This window comes from Coregonus lavaretus (assembly GCF_964263955.1).
Source record: "Coregonus lavaretus genome assembly, chromosome: 12".
Lineage (NCBI taxonomy): Eukaryota > Metazoa > Chordata > Actinopteri > Salmoniformes > Salmonidae > Coregonus > Coregonus lavaretus.
The window spans coordinates 52051253-52077016 of NC_139999.1; the positions used below are offsets into that span (position 1 = coordinate 52051253).

At 41.5% G+C, this 25764-nt stretch overlaps 2 protein-coding genes across 2 annotated transcripts; one reads left to right on the forward strand and one right to left on the reverse strand.

Annotated features, from left to right (window-relative positions):
- Positions 1–3897: 3897 nt before the first annotated feature.
- Positions 3898–15819, forward strand: LOC311138025 (CCN family member 5-like). Its single transcript, XM_084172674.1, has 5 exons — positions 3898–4219; positions 7293–7512; positions 8202–8456; positions 13548–13807; positions 14238–15819. The coding sequence occupies exons 1-5, from the start codon at positions 4163–4165 to the stop codon at positions 14523–14525; spliced, it is 1080 nt and encodes a 359-aa protein (XP_084028800.1). The 5' UTR covers positions 3898–4162; the 3' UTR covers positions 14526–15819.
- A 962-nt stretch (positions 15820–16781) lies between these two features.
- Positions 16782–18280, reverse strand: LOC311138059 (P2Y purinoceptor 1-like). Its single transcript, XM_084172709.1, has one exon. The coding sequence runs from the start codon at positions 18103–18105 to the stop codon at positions 17065–17067; it is 1041 nt and encodes a 346-aa protein (XP_084028835.1). The 5' UTR covers positions 18106–18280; the 3' UTR covers positions 16782–17064.
- Between the last annotated feature and the right edge of the window lie 7484 nt (positions 18281–25764).

Consider the following 25764-nt stretch of genomic DNA (forward strand, 5'->3'; position numbering starts at 1 on the left):
ATAGGGAGAAAAGGAGAGGGCCTAAAACTGAGCCCTGGGGGACACCAGTGGTGAGAGCACGTGGTGCGGAGACAGCTTCTCGCCACGCCACTTGGTAGGAGCGACCGGTCAGGTAGGACGCAATCCAGGAGTGAGCCGCGCCGGAGATGCCCAGCTCGGAGAGGGTGGAGAGGAGGATCTGATGGTTCACAGTATCAAAGGCAGCAGACAGGTCTAGAAGGACAAGAGCAGAGGAGAGAGAGTTAGCTTTAGCAGTGCGGAGAGCCTCCGTGACACAGAGAAGAGCAGTCTCAGTTGAATGACCAGTCCTGAAACCTGACTGGTTTGGATCAAGAAGGTCATTCTGAGAGAGATAGCAAGAGAGTTGGCTAAAGACGGCACGCTCAATAGTTTTGGAAAGAAAAGAAAGAAGGGATACTGGTCTGTAGTTGTTGACATCAGTGGGATCGAGTGTTGGTTTTTTGAGAAGGGGAGCAACTCTCGCTCTCTTGAAGACGGAAGGGACATGGCCAGCGGTCAAGGATGAGTTGATCAGCGAGGTGAGGTAGGGGAGAAGGTCACCGGAGATGGTCTGGAGAAGAGAGGAGGGGATGGGGTCAAGCGGGCAGGTTGTTGGGCGGCCTGCAGTCACAAGTCGCAGGATTTTATCTGGAGAGAGAGGGGAGAAAGAAGTCAAAGCATAGGGTAGGGCAGTGTGAGTAGGACCAGCAGTGTCATTAGACTTAACAAACGAGGATCGGATGTCGTCAACCTTCTTTTCAAAGTGGTTGACGAAGTCATCCACAGAGAGAGGGGGGGGGGGGGGGGGGGGGAGGATTCAGCAGGGAGGAAAATGTGGCAAAGAGCTTCCTAGGGTTAGAGGCAGATGCTTGAAATTTAGAGTGGTAGAAAGTGGCCTTAGCAGCAGAAACAGATGAAGAAAATGTAGAGAGGAGGGAGTGAAAAGATGCCAGGTCGGCAGGGAGTTTAGTTTTCTTCCATTTCCGCTCCGCTGCCCGGAGCTCTGTTCTGTGAGCTCGCAATGAGTCATCAAGCCACGGAGCTGGAGGGGAGGACCGAGCCGGCCGGGAGGATAGGGGACACAGAGAGTCAAAGGATGCAGAAAGGGAGGAGAGGAGGGTTGAGGAGGCAGAATCAGGAGATTGGAGGGAGAAGGATTGAGCAGAGGGAAGAGATGATAGGATGGAAGAGGAGAGAGTAGTGGGAGAGAGAGAGCGAAGGTTGCGGCGGCGCATTACCATCTGTGTAGGGGCAGAGTGAGTAGTGTTGGAGGAGAGCGAGAGAGAAAAGGAAACAAAGTAGTGGTCGGAGACATGGAGGGGAGTTGCAGTGAGATTAGTAGAAGAGCAGCATCTAGTAAAGATGAGGTCAAGCGTATTGCCTGCCTTGTGAGTAGGGGGGGACGGTGAGAGGGTGAGGTCAAAAGAGGAGAGGAGTGCAAAGAAGGAGGCAGAGAGAAATGAGTCAAATGTGGACATAGGGAGGTTGAAATCCCCCAAAACTGTGAGGGGTGAGCCATCCTCAGGAAAGGAATTTATCAAGGCGTCAAGCTCATTGATGAACTCTCCAAGGGAACCTGGAGGGCGATAGATGACAAGGATATTAAGCTTAAATGGGCTAGTGACTGTGACAGCATGGAATTCAAATGAGGAGATAGACAGGTGGGTTAGGGGAAAAATTGAGAATGTCCACTTGGGAGAGATGAGGATTCCTGTGCCACCACCCCTCTGACCAGATGCTCTCGGGGTATGCGAGAACACATGGTCAGACGAGGAGAGAGCAGTAGGAGTAGCAGTGTTTTCAGTGGTAATCCATGTTTCCGTCAGCGCCAGGAAGTCGAGGGACTGGAGGTTAGCATAGGCTGGGATGAAGTCAGCTTTGTTGGCAGCAGAACGGCAGTTCCAGAGGCTGCCTGAGACCTGGAACTCCAGGTGTGGGGTGCGTGCAGGGACCACCAGGTTAGAGAGGCAGCAGCCACGCGGTGTGAGGCGTTTGTGTAGCCTGTGCAGAGAGGAGAGAACAGGGATAGGCAGAGGCATAGTTGACAGGCTGTAGCAAATGGCTACAATAATGCAGAGGAGATCGGAATGAAATGAACTAAACATCTGGGAGAGGAGAGAGCAGGGCCTCCCTCACCAAAACTTCCACCTCAGAAACTATAATTGTTTCACTGAACCACCCGAACAAAAACTCTCCCAACTTCCACCTTTAGAAATCAGAATTGTTGTGAACCACAGCGGTTCAATGTTTAAAGGAATAGACTCAACCCACTTTATTCAGCTAGCTAACTATGACACCATAGCTAACTAGCATGCTAGCATCCAATAACACACAGTTTAGCACCAACACTTGGTCACAACAAACCACCAATAGTTTGTTAACACACTAAGCAGATAATTCGTGTCCGTGTCTAGGCAGTGTGATTTCTATTTTTGTGTACAGTATTATTTTACTTCTTAATAAGATGACATAGTTTTTTGCAGACATATGAAAGAGAAGTGACTGCAATTTATTTGTTCAGCCACACCTCCATCCCATCTCTTTGGAGGACAACTTTATTACTATGGCTTGGTAGGTAACCAAAACCAAGGGCTCTATTCAATCCATGGCGCGATTGACAATTAAAGGCAATGTTCCCTCAGTCGCGGAGACTGCATTCACAGTAAACACTGCATATGTCGGCTCAATTGGATATTATCTTGACATTTTAACGCGGCTGTTCCGCGATACTTTGGCGTTACGGATTGAATCTAGCCCCAAAGTATGGATTGCAGTCTCTCCTTGTCCATAGACTGCCTGCTAGCGTAAAGGAACAAACAAATATACAATGTTGTGATTTGGGTGAACTATCCCTTTAACCCTGTCAAACACACAAAACCTGAAGTGAGTTCTGAGAAATCTGAAAAAAAAACGTTCAAAGGAAATAACTTTACCACAAAACGTAGAGAAGGGCCAAAGGACGTGTGTGGATTTAACATCCCTGCAAATGTTCAAATTGTTATCTAGAACGACGGTATTCACAGTTGTGCCAGGGTTGGTCTTTGCTCTGTAGGTTTTGCTCACTCTGTGAAAAACACACAGAGGGAGAGAAATACATCATATGATCTCCCCATAGAGAAACTGTGAAGTCATGGGGGAGAAGCTGCTTTGTGAGGTTATGTTATCGTAACGGCAGATGCTTGAGCGTGTTTCAGCAGACTGCGTCATTGACATTTCCTTCACACTGTATTGGTGGGCAAAAATACATCCAACCTTGAGGTAAAGGCTTATTTTTGGAAGCAGGGAAGCAAACAGTGGTCTAGTCTTTGGTCTGTCTTTGGTAGACAGATGTGGCGAAGTCTGTTGCAAGTTGTAAGTGTAGGACAGTAGTGGTCATATAACATTTTAGCTACATTGGTGGGGCATTCTACCCCTACAATGTAAAGTACTTTGAAACCTAGTGAAATAAATAATACTGTACAGGCTTCTGAGGGCTAAGTTGTTGCCTTAATTCAAATGTAATGCTACACAATTTTAAAGTGACTATTATTAGCCTGTAGAACAACCACAAGTTTCATCACAGTGAAAATAACTTCAGCTGTACTTGTGTAGTTGAGAGTCACTTAATCTCAGCACCCAAAACAGAATCTCGCCGTCTAATATTTAAGTGTTAACGTCTGTCACAAGAGACTGAAAGTCACTCTAACCAAAGGTTGGGCATACAGTAGAAGTTACCTTGGTGAACCTCTGTGTATTACACAGTGCCAACAAAACACCAGGTCAAAGCAGGAACATCATCCCGGTTAGAAATACAGACAACTCAACTCAGCCACGACCAATCACAAGCACAATTCACCACCTCAATACACAGTATATGGACTTCAGTCTAAACTGCCCCCAAAAGCCATGAAAGTCTTCGGAAAAAGTGCTTGGCTTGGAGAGAAAGAGAGACAGCGTGAGACTAAGGAAATGGGTTGCAGGAATGTGGAATTAGAACTATTTTTGATTCCTGTCCAGTAACTATTTACATTGCAGTCCCCCGTCTGTGACATCAGAAGGCAGACTTTATAAATGAATGGACAGAGGCAGGCAGTTTGCTAACACACAGCATTAATGGCATCGCGGCTTTCTTGAGGAGATAGAGATAAAGAGAGAGCGAGAGAGAACTGGCTAAGCCCTGAAGATGGACCGAAGAGACGCTACGCTCGTTGGTTCCCTGCTGTTGTGTATCATCACTCAGGTGAGGGTTGACAAGCTCAAGAATGTCCTCAAGAATTCAAGTTGTCAAACATCTTTAATTTGTCAAAGTAAGCTTGTGATATTTTGGGGAATAAATGGAATTCAATGTTTGAGGGATGTCATGGGATGATGAACTTGTTTGCAACATACTGTATGCACTTGTTTTTGGTAAGTGAATAGTATATGGTGGTTCACAAACTGATACTAAACGTCTACAAGAAAGTAGAGCGTTGTGGTATAGCTGAACACACAACACAGTTGGATGTTCGTTGGAGTGATTGGATGTTTGCCCATGTCATAGGGATGCTGGGGATTGAGATGTTCCGCGTTGAGAGGTTGGAAAGTTGTGTATGGCGTAACGTGAAGAATATGTCTTTGACTCCAGGAGGCAAGAGATTGAAGACCTCTCTAGGCTATATTCCACAGAACTAGTAGAACTCCTTTGCGGTTATGTATTTTGTCTATACAGCAATAGTCTAAAGGAACTTACAACAGGGAGTCATGCTGAGACCAAGGTCTCTTTCTCAGATGAGCCCTGCATACACATCAATACACATAAAAAACATCAATATACACTCAGTGGAGGCTCCTCAGAGGAGGAAGGGGAGGACCATTCTCCTCAGTGAATTTCATAAAAATAAAAATAGTGAAACATTGAAAAAGTTATAATTTTTAGATAAAACTGTACTAAATATATTCACGTCACCAAATAATTGATTAAAACACACAGTTTTTCAATGAAGCTTTACATTAGCCTCAGCAGCACTCTCTGGGGTAGCACCATGGTGTAGCCAGAGGACAGCTAGTTTCTGTCCTCCTCTGGGTACATTGACTTCAATACAAAACCTAGGAGGCTCATGGTTCTCAACCCCTACCTTAGACTTACACAGTAATTATGTCAACTTCCGGAGGATGTCCTCCAACCTATCAGAGCTCTTGCAGCATGAACTGACATGTTGTCCACCCAATCAAAGGATCAGAGAATGAATCTCGTACTGAAAGCATAAGCTAGAGTTAGCTAGCACTGCAGTGCATAAAATGTGGTGAGTAGTTGACTCAAAGAGAGAGAAAGACAATAGTTGAACAGTTTTGAACAAATTAATTTCTTCAAAAATGAAGGAGAAGCAAGAGAGAGAGAGAGAGCTAGCTATATTTCGTTGTATTTTTTTTTCTCACTTTCAATTACTTAGCTGATGAATGCAGCTAGCTAGTTTAGCCTACTCAAACATCCGCCTCAAACAGAAAGGGATGCTATGTTAGCTAGATGGCTATTCAACATTGGAACTCTCCCAAGTCAAGGTAAGCTTTTGGTTTTATTAATTTATTGTCACTGGGGCCCGCCGGTGTAACTGTTAAACTGCTTGCTGACTGTACACTGTACTGCATGATTGAAGCGGGTTTACTAATGCGTTAATTCTAGTAGCTATGTTGACTATGACGTTAGCTAATATGGTGACAATGATGTAGGCTGTGTGTAGCGGTTAGCGGTTATGGTATGATAGCTTGGCTTGGAAAGTTTTTTTTCGCCTGGTCACAGACAGCTGTTGTATTGTGCACTGAAGTCCACAAGCGAATGTAAAAGTTGAGAGGAGGACAGCGCATAGGAATTATACAACAAACTAAGTGATCATGCTGTTTTTATGTGTGCTGCTATGAAAGTGAACTGTATTTGTGGGTGATCAGAGGTGTATTCATTCCATCAATTCAGTTGAAAAACATTTCTTAAACGTAAGCAAACAGAAAGAAATGGGGATAAACATATTTGAATTTGTCCTATCGAAACTCTCATTTGCAACTGTTGGACTAATGATTACACCCTAGATCAGCTAGATGCAGGTAAGAGTGTGCAATGTGGTATTGAATGTGTCACTGTCTGTCACCTTGATACTAAAGAAATTCTGTAAACCTGTGCACATACGCTGTAAACTTTCATTCTTAGGCTAAGTCGTAGCAACCTCATGATGGGTATATGGAAAAGTCAAGTATCATGTACATTAGTAGCCTAAAACTATCGATGTTACATTGAGCTGGGTGAATGGAATATGAATGACAGTCATCCAATATGCTGTAAGGCCGTGCTCAAAAATGGGTTCTCCCTCATCTTAAACGGCACCGACCGCCACTGATACACATCAATATTCACATCAATATACTAAAAGCAAAACACAATTATAGAAAACAAACACATTTTTCTGTAAAAAGGTCATCAATCAGCCTTTTGAATTGCCCTAGAGGCACCAATTCAACCAATTTTAGAGAGCCCTGGAGATTATTCCACAAGTAAGGTGCAAAAAAACTAAAAACTGATTTACATAACTCAGTGGAGATTGAAGGGATCTCCAGAGTTAGCCATCCCTGAAACCTGGTCTGGTATCTCATAAGCTAACAACAAGGTAAGATATGCTGGAAGTTTATGCTGGAGGGCTTTATAAACAAAAAGAGTGCAATGCGTTTGCACTGCAAGAGTGCAGTGCAATTTGACCAGTATTGTCGCAGCAAAATAATCCTGCATCAACTGGATTTTAATGTTTAGTCCATAATGTTGCTTGATTGGTGGTTAGGCTATTAGCTGAACAAAATTAGGCTACATGAATTGTGCAATACTGTTAATATAGCTGTGTTTTAGTGCTGGGTTTAAGTGAATTTATGTAAATCACAAAGCTTATCTGCATTTCCTGCAGTGCAAAAAAGTGATCAAATTTGACATGAATTTAAGTGATGCTATGAATGACCAGCTTACGGTTTTTGTGCGTAATATTAGTGCAATATATCCTGCATGATGTTCATGGATAAAGAATTCCAGGTTATAGGATTCCCTTGCAGCTTATTCCCTGCTAATTCCAGAAATCCTCCAACTGGGATTTTGGGAAACTGTAAGGATTTTTGCAACCCTACAGGTTACACAAACAAATATACACAAAAGTACAGTAACATTTATAGTACAGTCACAGACAAAAAAGCCTTAACCCATACAGTCAACAAAAGGCCACAGGAGAAAACTGCAGTCTCACACATATTTTTTTCCACAAACGCCACTACAGTTAATCAACCTACTGTAAACCAACATGTGTTAGGTGTGGTGCCAGCTATGTGGGGGCCCGTGCCACAACTGCCCCTGGCCCACGCCACGCTGCCCTCCGGGGGTGCCCACCGTGCTGGATGGGTGCCGCTGCTGCCCGGTGTGCGCCAGACAGGAGGGCGAAGGCTGCACGGAGAGGTTTGTGTGTGACAGCCAGCTGGGCTTGCAGTGTGACTACAGCGCCAGCTACCCCGGAGGTCCTGGAGAGTGTGTCAGTGAGTACAACGCTACCCTGTTAAGCTGGTTAAGCTGGTCCCAGGTCTGTAAGATATATCAGTTTGTGGTATCTTGCCAACTGTAAGATCCAACTGCAAGACGACAAAGCAGTACAGTTGGCAAGACAGCACAAACAGATCTGGGACCAGGCGACTACTTTGTAGGGGACAAATACTGTACAAGGCCTCAAAGCATATCTATTATGTGACCACGATAATGATAATAAGACCTCAAATGGAGTGAGATGTAAGAATGTATCCCAGTTTTCAGGCACAGCAAGTCTTTGACTTAGACTAATGTTGAATGTCCTAATCCATGGCCATAAATAATAGGAAAATACTTCAAAGTTATTTTGGATTGTGAAAGGCAGCCATGGGTAATAATCCCACAATCTCCAGTCGGATACAACAAGTATTACAACATTGATGTTAATAGAGGGCAGCCATTAGTAGTGTTACAAATAAAATACAAAATATGCACTCACTACTGGAAGTCACTCTGGATAAGAGCGTCTGCTAAATGACTCAAATGTTATTTTAGTACACATATCTTGTCCCTAGACTTGACCCCACATACATTGTCCATCTGCTTCACCTACTTAACTGAGCAAAGTTCACTCTCTCGCTTCCCCGTCTCTCTCCCCATCTATTCCTGTTAGTTATTTCCTGTTCATATTCTCTGTTGCCAGGCAAGAACTTGCTGGGGTGTGAACTGAACGGCATGCGCTTCGATGAGGGCCAGACATTCCAGCCGTCGTGTGCACAGCTGTGCCACTGCCTGGGTGGCGGGGTGACCTGTGTGCCACTGTGCAGCGATGACCTCCAGGTGCCCGCCGCAGCCAACTGCCCCAACCCCCAGCTACTGCGCCAGCCAGGGAGGTGCTGCAGGGAGTGGGTCTGTGAAAGCCTGGACAACAATATTTACGCAGACACTATGGCTACAGGTACAGAACTTGATAGGCAAAAATGTGAAAATAAGTCTTTGTCCTTTGCCCATTTGAATAGGAATAATTAATAATAATAATTTATTACATTTGTAAAGTGTTTTTCATTATACAGAAATAATCTCAAAGTGCATAAAAAAAGATAAAATGGAGAAATAGTGAATAAACAAAAAATTATATCTATATATACAGCGCATTCGGAAAGTATTCAGACCCCTTGACTTTTTCCACATTTTGTTACGTTACAGCCTTATTCTAAAATGTATTAAATAGGTTTTTCCCCTCATCAATCTACACACAATACCCCATACTGACAAAGCAAAAACAGGTTTTTAGCTATTTTTGCAAATGTATTAAAAATAAAAAACTGAAATATCACATTTACATTAGTATTCAGACCCTTTACTCAGTACTTTGTTGAAGCACCTTTGGCAGCGATTATAGCCTCAAGTCTTCGTGGGTATTGATTGATACTGCCACCACCATGCTTCACCATAGGGATGGTGCCAGGATTCCTCCAGACGTGACGCTTGGCATTCAGGCCAATCTTGGTTTCATCAGACCAGAGAATCTTGTTTCTCATGGTCTGAGTGTCCTTTAGGTGCCTTTTGGCAAACTCCAAGCAAGCTAAACATTTCAAGAACTTTGACTGTTCCTTCAAGTGCAGTCGCAAAAACAATCAAGCGCTATGATGAAACTTGCTCTCATGAGGACCGCCACAGGAATGGAAGACCCAGAGTTACCTCTGCTGCAGAGGATAAGTTTAATTAGAGTTACCAGCCTCAGAAATTTCAGCCCACATAAATGCTCCATAGAGTTCAAGTAACAGACACATCTCAACATCAACTGTTCAGAGCGGACTGTGTGAATCAGGCCTTCATGGTCGAATTGCTGCAAAGAAACCACTACTAAAAGACACCAATAAGAAGAAGAGACCTGCTTGGGCCAAGAAACACGAGCAATGGACATTAGACCGGTGGAAACTTGTCCTTTGGTCTGTAGTCCACCGTAAAGCATGGAGGAGGAGGTGTTATGGTGTGGGGTGTTTTGCTGGTGACACTGTCAGTGATTTATTTATAATTCAAGGCACACTTAACCAGCATGGCTACCACAGCATTCTACAGCGATACGCCATCCCATAAGGTTTTGGCTTATTGGGACTATCATTTGTTTTCAACAGGACAATGATCCAACACACAGGCTGTGTAAGGGCTATTTGACCAAGAAGGAGGGTGATGGAGTGCTGCATCAGATGACCTGGCCTCCACAATCCCCTGATCTCAACCCAATTGAGATGGTTTGGGATGAGTCGGACCTCAGAATGAAGGAAAAGCAGCCAACAAGTGCTCAGCATTTGTGGGTACTCCTTCAAGACTGTTGGAAAAGCATTCCAGGTGAAGATGGTTGGGAGAATGCCAAGAGTGTGCAAAGCTGTCATCAAGGCAAAGGGTGGCTATTTGAAGAATCTCAAATATAAAATATATTTTGATTTGTTTAACACTTTTTTGGTTACTACATGATTCCATTATTTTTTTATAACCAAACCATGATCTGTACTTCTCCACAACTTTGTCCCTGTTTTCATCATAGTTTTGATGTCTTCACTATTGTTCTACAATGTAAATAATAGTAAAATTAAAGAAAAACCCTTAAATGATTAGGTGTGGCCAAACTTTTGACTGGTAGTGTATATATACAGTATATACAGTTGAAGTCGGAAGTTTACATACACCATAGCCAAATACATTTAAACTCAGTTATTCACAATTCCTGACATTTAATCCTAGTACAAATTCCCTGTCTTAGGTCAGTTAGGATCACCACTTTATTTTAAGAATATGAAATGTCAGAATAATAGTAGAGAGAATGATTTATTTCAGCTTTTATTTCTTTCATCACATTCCCAGTGGGTCAGAAGTTTACATACACTCAATTAGTATTTGGTAGCATTGCCTTTAAATTGTTTAACTTGGGTCAAACGTTTCGGGTAACATTCCACAAGCTTCCCACAATAAGTTGGGTGAATTTTGGCCCATTCCTCCTGACAGAGCTGGTGTAACGGAGTCAGGTTTGTAGGCCTCCTTGCTCGCACACGCTTTTTCAGTTCTGCCCACAAATGCTCTATAGGATTGAGGTCAGTGCTTTGTGATGGCCACTCCAATACCTTGACTTTGTTGTCCTTAAGTCATTTTGGCACAACTTTGGAAGTATGCTTGGGGTCATTGTCCATTTGGAAGACCCATTTGCGACCAAGCTTTAACTTCCTGACTAATGTCTTGAGATGTTGCTTCTATATATCCACATAATTTTCCTTCCTCATGATGCCATCTATTTTGTGAAGTGCTCCTGCAGCAAAGCACCCCCACAGCATGATGCTGCCACCTCCGTGCTTCACGGTTGGGATGGTGTTCTTTGGCTTGCAAGCTATCCCCCTTTTTCCTCCAAACAGTTCTATTTTTGTTTCATCAGACCAGAGGACATTTCTTCAAAAAGTTTGATCTTTGTCCCCATGTGCAGTTGCAAACCGTAGTCTGGCTTTTTTATGGCGGTTTTGGAGCAGTGGCTTCTTCCTTGCTGAGCGGCCTTTCAGGTTATGTTGATATAGTACTCGTTTTACTGTGGATATAAATACTTTTGTACCTGTTTCCTCCAGCATCTTCACAAGGTCCTTTGCTGTTGTTCTCGGATTGATTTGCACTTTTCGCACCAAAGTACGTTAATCTCTAGGAGACAGAATGCGTCTTCTTCCTGAGCGGTATGACGGCTGCGTGGTCCCATAGTGTTTACACTTGCATCCTATTGTTTGTACAGATGAACGTGGTACCTTCAGGCGTTTGGATATTGCTCCCATGGATGAACCAGACTTGTGGAGGTCTACAATTTTTTTTCTGAGGTCTTGGCTGATTTCTTTTGATTTTCCCATGATGTCAAGCAAAGAGGCACTGAGTTTGAAGGTAGGCCTTGAAATACATCCACAGGTACACCTCCAATTGACTCAAATGATATCAATTAGCCTATCAGAAGCTTCTAAAGCCATGACATTTTCCAAGCTGTTTAAAGGCACAGTCAACTTAGTGTATGTAAACATCTGACCCACTGGAATTGTGATACAGTGAATTATAAGTGAATTAATCTGTCTGTAAACAATTGTTGGAAAAATTACTTGTGTCATGCACAAAGTAGATGTCCTAACCGACTTGCCAAAACTATAGTTTGTTAACAACAAATTTGTGGAGTGTTTGAAAAAAACGAATTTTAATAACTTCAACCTAAGTGTATGTAAACTTCCGACTTCAACTGTATATATATATAAAATTGGGTGACACATACTTAATCAGATTTTCGTCTAACATGATCCACCATGATCTCTTAAACTCACTGCTATATATGACATTTTTCCTAAAGACGCGAAATGCCTTGCGATGTGAGATCGGGTTGCCATAATGCGCAATCATGTTGCAAGATGCGGGGCTCATTCACTCGTGACAATTGCGACATTCCCTCCACATTGTTGTGTCCTATATGTCATAATTTGGTTAAATTATGATTTATAGGACACAACAACCTTGAGGGTTAAGTCGAGGCATAACTCTGGTGAGATTATAATTAAAATAAGACTTTTGGAGAGTTTAAAACATAGAAAACATACTGAAAAAAAAACTGCATTTTTTATGCTTCACACGGGAATGTCTCACACCCTTGCAAGCAACTCTTCTACAACTTGGTAACGCCTACTCTGCTTCCCTCGCATGGACAAATACCACAACGCCGCCCAACCTCATCCTGTAACTACCTTGTACAAATATTTTTGAAAAGAAGCCTAAAGCTGGCGATCAGGCTGAACTTTCCATCAAGTGTCCATTTTCTTTAAAATAACAATCTTTAAAAAAAACTTTACAGGTTGGCGAAGTATATCTGTTTTTGCATCTACAGATAATCTGCAGGAGACATTCCATATAAAGTGGTCCCAATATAAATAATTATTTTTCTTTCATTTTCTTTTTCATTTATTTTATATACTTAAAGGGATACTTCAGGATTTTGGCAATGATGCCCATTATCTACATCCCCAGAGACATGAACTCATGGAAACCATTTTTAAGTTTGTGTGTCCAGTATGAAGGAAGTTAGAGGTAGTTTCGCGAGCCAATGCAAACTAGCGTTAGCACAATGACTGGAAATCTATGGGTATCTGCTAGCATTCCGTTCATTGCGTTAATGCTAGACTGGGGAAGTAGATAAATGGCATCATTGCCAAAATCCCAAAGTATCCCTTTAACTACAAATGAATAATTCTAAGTTACACATCACAGTAACAAAATAGAGAATCCCTTGGATCCCTTGGTCAAAATGTTGAAAACATGTATCAACAACTTGGTGTGACGTTAAAGTCTTGAAATAACTTAAGTGCTGCAGTGAGATTTACTGCTTGTTTGCCAGGATAAAACATCTTCAGGTGTACAACATAGAGGAATTTTGTTGTATTTCAACTATTTCCTTTTTTGACAAAAGGGTTCAATTGAACCTGCATGGCAGTGTTTCCACAGTAGCATTCAGGTGACAAAATAACATCATAGAATAATTTTCAATACTGTATTAATAACAGGTAGACTATTGTTTTGAGGTAATACTTTAATTGAAGGGGGTTTACATAAAGCATTCGTTATACCTTTATGAAATACCACCTTTATGAATGGCCAGTATCATTCATAAAAACGTTCTTAATAACAACGTTCTTAACACATGTTATGAATGGGTTCATGAAGGTGTTATGAATGCCTTATGTACGGATAACCCCTTCAAGTAAAGTGTTACCCTTTTTTGTAGCTAACCTGTTGATGCTTCAAAGGAAGACAAGTGTGTGCAAGGAGTAGTCACAACATACAAATAGGCAGGCTGTATTGAATCCAGCAGTCAAATATAGTTAAGCATTTAAAACCACAATATTCATATTTAATGGACAAGAAATGTACATAAAATGTCCTTTGTGTGTAATAGCATAGCCATATCAATAACCTCACATAACAAACCCCATAAGTATACAAATGGACTAATGGCATCACATTGCCCTTGTCTTTCAACACGACCCAGTGGAGAGACCACCAGAGAGGGAGAGGGTGCGTCAGGACTTTCGTGGTGATGGGGGTGGGGCTCAGTCTCAGGGCCAGGGCCTGAACTCCAACTGCATTGAGCAGAGCACAGACTGGAGCCCCTGCTCCAGCAGCTGTGGCCCAGGTGTCTCCACCCGCAGCTCAAACCAGAACTGGGCCTGTCGCCCGCAGACCCAAACCAGACTGTGCCAGGTCAGGCCATGCCAGGCCACTGCCGTGCCTCGCAGCAGGTCGCAGGCGGTGAGTGGGAGCAGTGCTCTCTGCCTTTCTTTACCTCAAACACTCTCAAACACTTTGCAAATACTCTTACTGCTGTCTGGCCATTTTGTTTTCGAGGTAAGTTGACGTAGAATGGATTGCCTCTCGAGGTGGGTGGACACAGTTTGGGCATTAGAAATGTTTTGCTTTCATTCTCGTACCTCACTTTTTGGCAAATGGGATGAATTACTTGATATAATTTACATTGTACCTTTGCTTAGATACAGCATTAACCATAAATTGACCATAAATGTGTGCCATCAGAAGAACTGCGTTATGAAGAATTGCATTGAGAGTTGTCAAAATGTCAAAATATTTCAAAGTCCATGTTGATCAACTACAAGTTGAAGTAAGAGATCATTTAAAATCATTCAATGTTTTCAATTGAAGTCCACTGTTATGTGTATTGCAGGGAATGGGTGGCTGCGATAGTAGCTTCAGGTCTCCCGTGCCCATTCATCTGGAGCACCAGGGCTGTTTGAGCACGTTGGCCTACAGGTCCCGGTTCTGTGGCCTCCAGTGTCCGGATGGCCGCTGCTGCAGCCCCTACCGCACCAGGACCGTCAGCATGGCCTTCCGCTGCCCCCAGGGCAGGATGAGCCACCAGCAGGTGATGATGATTGAGTCCTGCTCCTGCCACCACTACAACTGTCCCCAGTCCCCACTCACAGCCTACAGGAGAGCCATGCCCTGGCTTTAGAGTATTGGACCGTGGAGAGTGAAATAGCCCTGACACCAGAGATGGGCAGGCCCTGTCAGAGAAGATACTGGACAATGACATAAGAATAGGAATCGAAGGTTAGGGTAGGATTCAATCAAACACATGGTTCCTGCGCTGTTGCAAAAGCACCATTCATTTAACTCAGTAAATATAGTCAAATGCTTTGCATTACTTAGAGTATGTTTAATAACAGTGATAACAATTTCCACAGTGCAGGTTTGATTGAATTTCATCATCTATTTGATTTTAAATACCTCCATCGTCAAGATTCTTAGAAAAGGTGTGTGTGAGAGAGAGAGCGAGAGAGAGAGAGAAAGAGAGCTAGAGAGAGAGAGCGAGAGAGAGAGAAAGAGAGCTAGAGAGAGAGAGAGAGAGCGAGAGAGAGAGAGAGAAAGAGAGAGAGAGAAAGAGAGCTAGAGAGAGAGAGCGAGAGAGAGAGAGAAGGAGAGCTAGAGAGAGAGCGAGGGAGAGAGAGAAAGAGAGCTAGAGAGAGAGAGCGAGAGAGAAAGAGAGCTAGAGAGAGAGAGCGAGAAAGAGAGAAAGAGAGCTAGAGAGAGAGAGCGAGAGAGAGAGAAAAAGAGAGCTAGAGAGAGAGTGCGAGAGAGCGAGAGAGGATGACTGACTAGTTAATTGATTAACGCATGGTGGTGGATGGATGGAGATGGAGGCCTATTGCAGCTGTGTCGGTTACCTCAAAGTAAATACGTAGTTAATTTTTTTTAGTTACTGTAACTAAGAATAGGTTGGTGTCAACTCCAAGTGACCTTCATATGCAAGCTTAGCTGTCAGTCATAAGTCCTATAAACTGTAAGTATTACGTTATCAATTATATAGTTTTTTCAGTAATATTGTTATTATGCTATGTTACAATGAGCAATTGGATTAGTAAAAAGTCATCAACCAGTACTATTTTCATTTTATTTCAACCAGCGTTGTAAACATTAAAATTAGGGGAAAACTTCAACTTAAATACAATGACTTAACCTGACTAACAGGTTGTTACATCAGTCTAATTTCAACATAATCATCAGAACTATGTAAAGTTGAAATTTAGTAGAAGATTCCACGTTAAAAATCCTTTTGATCCTATATTCAATATATTGAGTGGTTGAAATTATTTTAATTTCATATTTGATTAGACATATTCTATTTGACCTTGTTTCAATGTTGATAGTAAAAAGGTATGTTTGAATCAATGTCAATGTTTCAACGTCTTGCCATCAACCTAAATAAAGGGAATATTGAAATAAAATGTGAAACCACAGTCCAACGATTCCTGCCTGAACAGTGACTACTGGTATATGAGGGGTAATGCACTTCAGTGAGAACAAGTCTACCATCTAGATGCCTACCTCTATGTACACTGCATAGCTTTGTACATTTAGATATTGAGCAAAGCTTCCATACTCATTTGCGTAGACAACCGAGATAATATTGAATAGTGGAAAGTAACTCCTCTAACTTTTCTTACACAAGCTGTATGTGAAAGTAGATTCGGAGTGAGGTTGGGTTTATCTAGGCTACAATGACATCTGATTTGCCCAAAGGACACAATAATTTCAGCGTGACGCTATAGGACTGGCACTAATGCCAACCCCAGCTTCCTCAGGAATTCTCTCAGTGGTCTGTGAAGGTAACAGAAGGGAGCGAAATATCACTGCATGCTTGTGCTGCTGGAGAATGAGACTTTTCACTAAGCCTATTTTGTGCAAACATTCTACTTCTTGTACTCGAATGCTCGCACAAACAGACTTTGCTTTGTTTTTATCAACTGTTCTTAAATGAAAGTTATTTATGCAGGGTATAAACTGTTATGTGTTATCATCCCAGCCAGTCAAACAGTCCCCCTCTTTTTAAGTAATGATGAGAGAAAGTGTATGTGTGTCTGTTTTTCTATTTTTACTGCTCTATTTGTCATTAGGTTCTAAAAAAAAAATCCCAAAAGGCACCCTATTCCCTTTATAGTGTGCTACTTTTGAGAGCCCTATTCTCTCATGCCCTCAAGTCCCCAGTCTCTAGCCTGCACATAAAACCCTACTCACCAGTCATATGCCATTCATAAACATGTATGACATCAATTTCCTGTGCATGTTGGTGTTGAGGGATTGTTGCCCTCAGTTCAAATCTTTTGTTCCCCCTGGGAAGCCAAGAATTTGGAGGAGTAGATAGCATGATATACTACCATTATATTATCTCAAAGACAAGGTAAGATGGACAAAGTCCTTTGAGCTTGACACATTTTTATTGTTTATTGACAACAGAGGAATGCTTCAGCCATTGGTATGTCATAGGCTGCTGGAATACCTGTATGCAATATAGGAAATGCATATTGATGCATATTGTTTTTTTCAGTGATATAGCCCTACATATCACTGACTAAATGGAACAGTATTTCACTTTACACAAGTGCATTCAGCCACTCATAGGCTCTCACTTAACACAATAAAATACTCTGAGAATTATGAATAAAGCACAAAGTACAGCATATTTACATACAGGCCTTTGGTACAATACTGGTTTAAATAACTAGCTGGTTAAAGTGAGCTGGTTGAGATGATTCTGTTGGTGGATATGCCTTGCGGTGAATTACAGCACCAGTCCATTGAACAAGAGACATCCTGGCTTGTTTGCTGACATTATGAAATCGCAGGAGGAAATCATCATTTCCAACTAGGTAAATCAACGGATTGATAGCGCTATTCAGGCAAGCCAGGCCGCGGCTGATTTGATGAGCAACATAGATGTCATCGAAGCTTGCGTTGCAGGTGCCTTCCATTTTCAAAATCCTTATCTTCAAATTGAGATTTCTCAAAACATGGTAAGGGATAAAGCAAATTGAGAATAACACAGTCAAGATGATGATTAGTTTTAGACACCTCTGTTTCAATAAAGTATTGACGTTGGCTTTGGTGGCAAGGACCACTACTATATGTCCATAGCAAGCAAGAATGATGAGCAATGGTATAACGAATCCGGTAACGGACCAACCAATGCTATATGGCAGGTAATCCTTGATAAGGTGGTCGGCAGTTGAGTCAAAGCACGCATCTGAAGAATTTGGCGCTGTCTTGTCAAAAAACATATCGGGAAGTATCTGAATGAAAACCAAAATCCAGACAAGAAAACTTATTGCCACGGAGTGTCGAGTGTTGATTTTCCCCATCACTTTCATTGGGTGCACAATACCAAGGTATCGATAAATACTGATGCATGTCAGGAACCCGATACTGCAGTAGAGATTCAAATTGAAGCAGAATCTGGTGATCTTGCAGAATGTTTGTCCAAATATCCATTTACTGTTTAGCGCGTAATAGACAACCAAAAATGGTAATGTAAATAGGTACAGCAAGTCAGCTATTCCAAGGTTGAGAATAAATATGTTTATACTTCCAATTTTCTTCCAGCTGGTACAAACAGTTTTTAACCCACAGAAGTTTGCAAAAGTTCCGACGACAAACACCAGCACAAACACAGCTGGTAAAAATCTGCGAGTAAAAGACAGGTCAATTTCTTCACATTTGGTAATGTTGAGAACGTGCGCGCCGTGGTCCTCTGACATTTTCAATTCGTTCTTGTCGATCAGAGTGAAGTCAAGACACAAGCTCTTTTTCGTATTGCAGAACAATATGAATCGATATCGCCCAGAAGTTAATGAGATCAAACTTGCACATGGACACACTTCTGAAATCGCAGCCGTCCACAAACATGTTGCGCATAAATACTAATGTGAAACCAACGTTTATACGCCCACTTCCTTAGATATAACGATTCTTTCAATAGTTTACAGGAGGTATTAGCAGAGTTAGAGTATCCTGCAATTATTACTGCAGGTCAAAATATGAGTAACAACCCACTGGGCACACACTGGTTGAGTCAACATTGTTTCATTGTCATTTGTCAACCTATTGTGACGTGGAATCTAAGTGGAAAACACATTTGGTTTTGAAAAACATAATAAACCAGTAGATTACTCATTTCATCTAAATTCAACCAGCGTTGTAAACATTGAAATGACTAGCAGGTTGATACATGAACATAATCATCAGAACTATCTATACATGGAAATTGCGTCAAAAATACCATGTAGAAGCTTAAAATGTTTTTTTTCAACCTTTGTACTGAGTGTACAAAACATTAAGAACACCTGCTCTTTCCATGACATAGCCTGACCCGGTGAAACCAGGTGAAAGCTATGATCCCTTATTGATGTCACTTGTTAAATCCACTTCAATCAGTGTAGATGAAGGGGAGGAGACAGGTTAAACAAGGATTTTTAAGCCTTGAGACAATTGAGACATGGATTGTGTACCTATGCAATTTAGAGGGTGAATGGGCAAGACAAAATTTAAGTGTCTTTGGAAGGGGTATGGTTGTAGGTGCCAGGCGCACCGGTTTGTGTCAAGAACTTAAACGCAGCTGGGTTTTTCTCGCTCAACAGTTTCCCGTGTGTATCAAGAATGGTCCACCACCCAAAGGACATCCAGCCAACTTGACACAACTGTGGGAAGCATTGGTGTCAACATGGGCCAGCATCCCTGTTGAACGCTTTCGATACCTTGTAGAGTTTATGCTCTGACAAATTGAGGCTGTTCTGAGGGCAAAAGGAGGGGGTGCAACTCAATATTAGGAAAGAGTTCTGAATGTTTTATACACTCAGTTATTGTTGTGGTTTAAATGATGTGGAATTTCATATTTGATTAGACATATTTTATTTGACCTTGTTTCTATGTTGATAGTAAAATGGTATGTTTGAATCAATGTCATTGTTTCAATGTCATGCCATCAACCTAAATAAAGAGGTATATTGAATTAAAATGTGAAGCCACATTCCTGCCTGAACAGTGACTCCTACTTGGATAATACACGTCAGTGAGAACAAGTCTACCATCCAGTGGCCTACCTCTATGTAACCTACTTAGATTTGAAAAACACGCTTTTCGTTACAGGTGAGCTATCATGTCAACAAATTCAGACATTGATGAGCTTCCATACTCATTTGCGTAGACTAGCTGAATCACATTGACTAGTGGACAGTAACTCCTCTACCTTTTCTTACACAAGCTGTATGTGAAAGTGAAAGTAGATTTGAAGTTTAGAAGTAGTTATCATTAGCCCTATAAATATAATGGCACATTTATGATATTATTAATACACTTTTACCTTTGGATATTGTCTCTTATATGAAGGATGGTTGGTTGATTTCAAATGTAATCTACAAGTTAATAATTAATATGTTATATTCAAGTCTCCATCTCAACCAAAAATCAAATAGGACTAAATCAAATCACATTTTATTTGAAGTGCATTTAAAGTTTGATTTGATTTAGTGCTGTTCTTTAACAGATTTTTGGTTGAGATGGAGACGTGAAACCAACATATCAGTCATTAATTTGTAGACAAACTGGATATTGAATGAACGCAACCAAATCAACATTTGAGGGAGATGTATCTTCTGCTTGGATAGTATATACAGTACCAGTCAAAAGTTTGGACACATACTCATTCAAGGGTTTTTCTTTATTTTTACTATAAATAGCCACCCTTTGCCTTGATGACAGCTTTGCACACTCTTGGCATTCTCTCAGCCAGCTTTATGAGGTAATCACCAGGAATGCATTTCAATTAACAGGGGTGCCTTCTTAAAAGTTACTTTGTGGAATTTGAGTCAATCAGTTGTGTTGTGACAAGGTAGGGGGAGCCCTATTTGGTAAAAGACCAAGTCCGTATTATGGCAAGAACAGCTGAAATAATCAAAGAGAAATGACAGTCCATCATTACTTTAAGACATGAAGGTCAGTCATTAAGGAAAATGTCAAGAACTTTGAAAGTTTCTTTAAGTGCAGTCGCAAAAACCATCAAGCACTATGATGAAACTGGCTCTCATGAGGACCGCCACAGGATTGGAAGACCCAGATTTACCTCTGCTGCAGAGGATAAGTTCATTAGAGTTACCAGGCTGAGAAATTGCAGCCCAAATAAATGCTTCACAGAGTTCAAGTAACAGACACATCTCAACATCAACTGTTCAGAGGGGAATGTGTGAATCAGGCGTTCATGGTCAAATTGCTGCAAAGAAACCACTACTAAAGGACACCAATAAGAAGAAGAGACCAGCTTGGGCCAAGAAACACAAGCAATGGACGTTAGACAGGTGGAAATGTGTCCTTTGGTCTGGAGTCCAAATGAGAGATTTTTGGTTCAAACCGCCTTGTCTTTGTGAGATGCGGTGTGGGTGAACGGATGATCGCCGCATGTGTATTTCCCACCGTAAAGCATGGAGGAGGAGGTGTTATGGTGTGGGGGTACTTTGCTGGTGACACTGTCTGTAATTTATTTAGAATTCAAGGCACACTTAACCAGCATGGCTACCACAGCATTCTGCAGTTATACGCCATCCCATCTGGTTTGGGCTTAGTGGGACTATCATTTGTTTTTCAACAGGGTAATGACCCAACACACCTCCAGGCTGTGTAAGGGCTATTTTACAAAGAAGGAGAGTGATGGAGTGCTGCATCAGATGACCTGGCCTCCACAATCCCCCGACCTCAACCCAATTGAGATGGTTTGGGATGAGTCGGACGGCAGAGTGAAGGAAAAGCAGCCAACCAGTGCTCAGCATATGTGGGAACTCCTTCAAGACTGTTGGAAAAGCATTCCAGCTGAAGCTGGTTAAGAGAATGCCAAGAGTGTGCAAAGCTGTCATCAAGGCAAAGGGTGGCTATTTGACGAATCTCAAATATAAAATATATTTTGATTTGTTTAACACTTTTTTGTTTACCACATGATTCTATATTAGTTATTTCATAGTTTTGATGTCTTCACTATTATTTTACAATGTAAAAAATAGTAAAAATAAAGAAGAACCCTTGAATGAGTAGGTGTGTCCAAACCTTTGACTGGTAGTGTATATATTATGAATAACATATATAAAAGACCATATGCAAAGGTAAAAGTTGATTGTTAATATCATGCATTTGGCATCCTAGGCTAATATAGGGCTAATGCTACTATTTCTAAACTTCCAAAGATCCAGTCAACCCATGGATGAATGATAGTATACATACACTCAACAAGGGTTCTTACATTTTACATTTTTAGTCATTTAGCAGACGCTCTTATCCAGAGCGACTTACAGTTAGTGAGTGCATACATTATTATTATTTTACTTTTATTATTATTATTATTATTTTATTTTTTTATACTGGCCCCCCGTGGGAATCAAACCCACAACCCTGGCGTTGCAAACGCCATGCTCTACCAACTGAGCTACATCCCTGCCGGCCATTCCCTCCACTACCCTGGGCCAATTGTGCGCCGCCCCATGAGTCTCCCGGTCGCGGCCGGCTACGATAGAGCCTGGGATGCAGTGCCTTAGACCACTGCGCCACTCGGGAGAAGGATCCTCAAAGTTCTTAGAAGAACCTTCGGTTTCTTGGCACTGATGGCCCACAAAAGGTTATTCCAAGAACCCCATAGGAGGTGGGGTTCATCGAGGAACCTCCTTAGTTGGTGGGGGTTCTTGCAGGAACCTAACTGCCCAACTGAAATATTTGGATTTGAAAGGACAGCAGGTGCAGGCACTTAACTGAAAAATGTAAAGATCTCCTCAATTTAAGGTAAGGTTTGTCCCTTGTATGATCTAAATTGATATTATTTTATGATGATACCATCTATCTTTTCATATTTGTGCAAATCTTTCTAAAACAGAAAATTGACACAATTCAATGGATATCAATCAACAAAGAGGTAAGAATATGTAGGCTATAAGAAAGAATATGTTGAAGGCTAGTTGTATTGGATGCAGATGACTGAACTGCTCACTTTTGTGTCTGCAGGTATACAGACGAGGAGGCATACAAAGGTATGTCAATTGGTATTGGTATGTTATGTTGATCACATTTCCCATCCTCCTCCCTTATCTCTTCAATGAATACCCCATAGGCCTCTACATTATGGACAAGGTATGTGTATGAAAACTATTATCAAAACATTCACATTTACCACATAAACCAAGGTATGAATTCTGTCGTGTGCATGTTTTGTTAATCATCTGTATAATTACAATTTTTTGGATTCACAGACTTCACCCTCCCTACACCTCTGATGAATATAACAGGAAACCTGTTCAATCACCATGCACTGCAAAATCATTCTGGCTATGGATACGGAGAACATCAACACATTAACATCAACACGCCAGAGGATATACCCATTGGACATGGGGCTCTGCTGGGAGTTTACCTCATATTTTGATTTTTAATTCTGCTTTGCCACTAAAATCATAATAAACACTGAGAACTAAAATATTGTGTTATTGTTGTTATTGTTATTATTGTTATGCATATTATTATTATCATTAATAATAATAAAGGAAGGGGGGCAGTTAAAACATTTACCCCAAAAGGTTATTCAAAAGGTTCTTTGAGGATCCATTAAAAGGGGTTCTTTGAAGAACCCTTTTAAAGGGTTCTTCAAATAACTTATAGGGGTTCCCCCACAGTTTCAATTTGAAGAACCCCTAAAGGATACTCCAGGAACCTTTTCTTTTTAGAGTGTAACGGATTACTGTTTGTGTTCTGAGAAAACGGTGCCAAAAGAAGTTTAAATAAAAAAATCAGCATAATCTGTTTTGATACTATGACCTTTGATACTATGACCTGATACTATGATACTATGATCATTTATTGATATAGTATGACCTCAACCGGCACTCCATTGCGGTCAGCAGTTCAAGAACACTGTCAAACTACAATTTGCAATTGACAGCATGACAATGAGTGACAAAGGAGTTGAAATTCATGATAGCACAATCAGATCTGGGACCAGGCTAGGGCACTTCTATCAGTCACACATACTGTACAGCAGAGTTCCATGTGATCATTTATCTAAACCTTGTTTAACACTTGTCCAAACACTTGTTAGAGCTTAACCAAAATAAACCCAGCCTGGTTTCCAGTCTCTGTTTAGCTATTACATTCCACTAATGTTTAGCATGACAGGCGTGGCAATGAGTGGAATAATAGCTAAACAGACTGGTACCCAGGCTACAATACACCACCTTAAATACAGTTATACAGTGGTGCCAAGGAAAGAGGCATGCTGTATAGTGTTATGACTCTACATGTTTCGTGGGTGGTCATGCAAGACAAGGGAAACAGTGACTGTAAATGAAAGTCAAACCGATATTTCCATTTCACCTGAAATGGAAATGGTCACTGTTTCCAAGAACAGACAAGATCAAATCTGTTCCCCTCACAACACCAGTTTCGGGTAAATAAAACAATAGCCCCACAAAACCCCCGAATTACCCAAAGTAATTCCAGTCCAGCCATTACAATGAGCCCATCCTCCAAAAGCTCCTCCCTCCAGCCTCTACTGATGTGGGTGTACTGCGCCTATGGGAGAGCCAAGCAGCCTCTTGGTGTGAAACGTCCACCGAGGCTGGACTCAAGAACTTGAACTTGAAATGGAAGCTCTAGCAGGGTAAACATTTGACGAACTGACTTGTTGGAAAGGTGGCATCCTATGATGGTGCCACGTTGAAATTAACTGAGCTCTTCAGTAAGGCCATTCTACTGCCAATGTTTGTCTATGGAGTTTGCACGGCTGTGGCTGAAATAGACGAATCCACTAATTTGAAGGGGTGTCCACATACTTTTGTATATATAGTGTCTTTCATAATACCAAGGGCACTGCATGTGGTTTCTCATAGTTCCTTTTTTCCTTAACAGGGCTAGTTCAGACCATACTCGGCATTTGAAATACGGAGAAATGCAAGCACTGATTCATCCCCCTCTATCGGTCTGATACGTGAGAGGCCGGAGATGAGATTGGTTGCGTCCCAAATAGCACCCTATTTCCTATGTAGTGCATTACTTTTGGGTCTATAGGGTTCTAGTCAAATGTAGTGCACTGTATAGGGAATAGGGTGTCATTTGGGATGCAGCCATTGTTTTGTCTAGGCGGCTTATTAAGGCCTCACACATGTTTTTGTAGGAAGACACAATATAAATATTAGCATTTTCTATTTGTGAGACAGGCAATCCCTGATGCTCTATATGGGTGATTCTACAGAAGTGGTGCAAATATCAGTCCCACTCCCAAAAAATTATAAAAAAACACTTCAGTCTCCAAATTTAAGACATTTATTTACATCATGACATGTTCCAATTCAATCCAAGGCAATAACAAACATATTGGTAAATTAACATAGTACAAAGTCATTGTTTATACACATATTTCTATTGAGAGGTGGCTGTCCCAAACCCTCACTCCTAAACTTCATGTTTGAAAATAAAGCAATTTTTTAACACTATTACTTCAATAGAACATCTTGAGTTGTTCTATTATTACATATAAAGATACTGATCTAATTATTCGTTTTGTTAATTTTTACTTTCTCAATAAAAATGCTGACCCACCTTTTAATGTCACTACCGAAACACACACATTAAAAGACTGTAGATTGTATGTGCCTTAAGCCACACCCCTACAAATATCACCAGATGATGGGATTGCACCCCTCTCCAGCATGGCCACATGGTGAGTAGTCTGTCTGCAAACATTTTGGAGAAAATTTGTGAGCAATTGGTAAATGTTCATGTAGTTTGAAGAAGTGTCACTACCGAACATCTAATATATCATGAAATATGTAAAGTACGGTTTTGGGACTAAAATATGTTTGTCCATATGAAAAATAGCCAGCCATTTCATAGCTATGGGGATTCTTTAAAGTCCAAAATAAGTCGAAATTGTCCAAACCGAAACGGTCACAACCAAAACAATTGATACCATAGCGATATATAGAAGTCTCATCTTAGTATGTGTGCCATTATGACATCTGTGACAATACAGACAGCGCCATAGAGGCTATCTCCATTTTAAAGTTGCATGTGTCAAGATCTACCAACTGAGCTGCAGAGGACCACCATGTGGCTAGTGGACAAGTGCACACTTCAGGAAAAAGTGAATAGAGATGCATAGCCAGCTGGGGGTGCTTTATCCCTCCAAGACCCCAAACATTGGCATACTGTATACAGTTGAAGTCGGAAGTTTACATACACTGCGCCACACTCCCGAGTGGCGCAGTGGTCTAAGGCACTGCATCGCTGTGCTAGCTGTGCCACTAGAGATCCTGGTTCAAATCCAGGCTCTGTCGTAGCTGACCGGGAAACCCATGGGGCGGCGCACAATTGGCCCAGTGTCGTCCAGGGTAGAG